The following is a 3,665-nucleotide window of genomic DNA, read 5'->3' on the forward strand; positions in this document are numbered from 1 at the left end:
TTATTATTATTATTATTATTATTATTATTATTATTATTATTATTATTATTATTATTATTATTATTATTATTATTATTATTATTATTATTATTATTATTATTATTATTATTATTATTATTATTATTATTATTATTATTATTATTATTATTATTATTATTATTAGTTATTATTATTATTAATTATTATTATTATTACTCCTATTTCTATAATAATTATTACTTATTATTACCATCAGCGTTGTCATTATCGATTTTAACATGAACGAAAATAATTTTCAGAATGTGTTTATTTCACTTTGAATGAAATTTTATAAAATTTGCTTAAATTGACCTTTTTTTCGAACTCATTTACATTTTGATTAAAAGAAAAAATATCTGATCCGGTAAATTTTCGTTCTGCTTTCACCCGTGATATGCGCTTCTTCATCGCATTAGTATCATCGACATCAACCTTTGTGACAATTAATGTGACACATTTTTGCAACAAATAAACAAAATTCAATAATATTATTAAAAAAAATGTAAAAAATTTCGATGGTGACCATTCCAATGTCCATTGCTATTGTTATTCATCTCATAAGAATGGAAAAAATTTTTTTAACGATTAAAATGTTTCTAACAATTTTAAACAACTTTTTTTAAAAAAACTTTATTTAATAATTAATTTGCCATAAATTAATACCTTATATGAAATAACACCGGTGAGAGCTTTCAATTGATCAGTTGTATATAATTTTGGTGGAAAAATATGATGAGGAAGGCGACGGTCGCCAAATGGACATTGTTCCATATGCCAAATTTTCATCTTTTATTATTACTACTATTATTACTACTTGTTTTATTGTTGTTGTTTCTTCTTTTGTTTTACGAAGAAGAAAAGCTGAAATGTGCTTCTTTTTTTATAAATCAGAATTTCTAAATTCATTTCATTTCAAAAGTTAATTATTCACGACGCTTAATAACGATTGAAACATAAAATGCAAAAGCAATTTTTTTTTTTTAATTGATGAAAGTTTTAAATTACGATAAAACAATGAGTTATCATTGCAAAAAGAAAGTATAAATATAAACTTTTCTTTTTCTCTCTCTCTTTTTATTCTTCCTAAGTGACCATTTATGTTAATGATCAAAAATAAGTACAATAAAATGGAATTGTTTTTTTCTGATGATGATAAGAATCATTTCATGATATCAATGTGATCGATAAATGAGTGCAATAAAAGATTGATTGAAATACAATTTATACAAATTAGTCCTAAGATTTAATTACGAAAGTTTCAATTAATCGTTGTTAAAAATGATTGTAAATTACTGATGGAACAGCTAAGAAATGAATGTAAGAATTCTTTGATAAAATGTAAAAAACTGATTGAAATACAATTTTTATATTAGAAATTTCGAAAATATTTCATAAGCATGTCAAACATTCATTATAAGTGTTTCGGGAAGAAAATGCGAATTTCAAAAAGTTTAAATTTCAAAAGAAATAAAAAAAGACAAATTAAAATGAACGAATTATCTATCAATTTTATTAATAAATGCAAGTAATTAGATTTGAAATTGCATAAATTCGACAAAATAAAAGAAAAAATTAGCATAAATTTATGAAATGAGAAAAAAAAGTTTCAGTTTTAAACATATAAAATACATTACATTCATGAAAAACTTTCGAATGCAAGCAATTTCAATTAATGTAAAATTTGGAGTTTTTAAAGTAAAAAATTTTGTCATTTATTCAAATACCATATGAAAAATTTATTTTTCAGCAAATATTTTTCAAAAAAATGACCTTCGAAAATGATTAAAACTTGAAAAAAATTACAAAAAATTTTTAATTTTTTTTATTTTTCAAAAAATGAAAACGATGACCTTTGATAATAAATGGAACTAAAAAACAAAAAAAAAAGAAAAAAAGCGAAAGAAAAGCTATCAGTCAATAAATCTTTTGTAACAAACAACAGAACAAGGGCAAAAAAAAGTTATAATGAAATGGAAATTTTACAAACTTTCTTATCAGTACTTTTGAATATTCTAAAAAAAAAACGAAAGCCTTCAAAAATAAATTTAAAAGAAAAAAAGTGACAATAAAATTAGTATATAAATTTGTGTTGATAATAATAACAAACTCATACATACAATTCAAATTCTTTGTTTTTCAATTTGTGCTGCTAATTAAAATAATTGAAAAAAATATCGAAAAATCGGAATTAGTATTTATCCCATGAAAAAAGTTATTGTCTTTAATTGTCATTAATTACAAGCTCATATGATCAGTTATAAGCTTACATAATCAATTACAAGGTTTATGTATTCCTTGAGGTGTAGATAAATTGACATGAATTTATTGCTCTTTCAGCAGAAGACTAATGTGACATATGTTGCTAAGGCTAAAATATCTCGGATGTCATTTTGTCATAATACCTCTAATACCTGTATTTTTAGTGGATTTTGTTGACATTAAAGGAAACTTGATGTTAATATTTAATATTTATCTTTTGATTCAATGTAAAATCATTGATCATTTCATTGATTAGTTATTAGTGTCAACATTTGATCAATATCAGTGATATTAATATATCAATGTTAAATGAATTCACAATTATACTATTCTTTGTGATCTTCAGAATGGTAATAATTCAAATTAAAATATCAAGTTTGAAGAAAGATTAATAAATGGTTGATAGGTAAATTAGTTATTGATTAATATGAAAAAAATTAATTGATGGTTAATTTGAAAATTAATTAGCAATTAATTTCATTAATTAACAAGCGTTTTTTTCTTCAAATTGATGATTAATTTAATGTTTAGTATTAATGCAAAACAAATTAAGCGAATAATTATCTAAATTTTTTAGAAAATAAAAAATCATTTTTTGTTTTTGTTTTCGCTTTTTTTTTTTTAAATGTAAGCAAATGGAACTATTAATACTGAATGAAATTCGAAAAGCTTAAGAAAGAATGTAAATTTAAAGACTCCGAGAAAAACTGGATTAAAATTTAGTTAGAGAACTTTAAAATGTAACATTTAATTATTTAAAAAGTGAGAACGAACTAAATGAAAGTAATTAAATAAAGTAAAAATGAAAAAGGAGAATTTCCATATTTTCCATTTTCAATAACAATGTCATTTTAATATATCGGAAATCAAAATTAAAATCAGTAAAATAAAAATAGCATAATAATCACTTCTAACAAAATTTTTTGAAATGAACATGCCTATTTTTTTGAAAAGGAGTTTCAGCTCTAGTTTTCGTTTCTTTTTTATTGAATTAATATCAATATTTTCATTTTTGTCTTAATTATATCATTTCTTTTCAATTCCAATTTCAAGTTATAACATATTTTATCATTTCTTATCAGTTGCAAATATAAATAATATTATTATTTGTTGGTCCAATGAAAAATGCTACAATGCTCAATTCTTTGTACTCACATTCTTTATCATTTTGAAGGGAAAGTTGCATGACGCTATCAAAACATGAATGGAAAGAAAAGAAAACAAAAATTTCATTTAGAATAAAAAAAAAAAAAATGAAGACAACCAAATAACATCACATATAATTAACAGTCGTTAATTAACATCCCACAAATTAAGAGATATTTGATATAAATAAACATTGATTTTATCAAGCAATTTAGAGCGTATATGTTATATATATATATATA

General features: G+C 21.6%; 1 protein-coding gene across 1 annotated transcript; it reads right to left on the minus strand.

Annotated features, from left to right (window-relative positions):
* Positions 1–285: 285 nt before the first annotated feature.
* Positions 286–804, minus strand: LOAG_13568 (hypothetical protein; the record flags this gene model as incomplete). Its single annotated transcript, XM_020448694.1, has 2 exons — positions 286–450; positions 682–804. 2 exons carry the CDS (start codon positions 802–804, stop codon positions 286–288), a joined length of 288 nt encoding a protein of 95 aa, XP_020301184.1.
* Positions 805–3,665: the final 2,861 nt, after the last annotated feature.

Source organism: Loa loa (genome assembly GCF_000183805.2).
Source record: "Loa loa unplaced genomic scaffold supercont3.120, whole genome shotgun sequence".
Lineage (NCBI taxonomy): Eukaryota > Metazoa > Nematoda > Chromadorea > Rhabditida > Onchocercidae > Loa > Loa loa.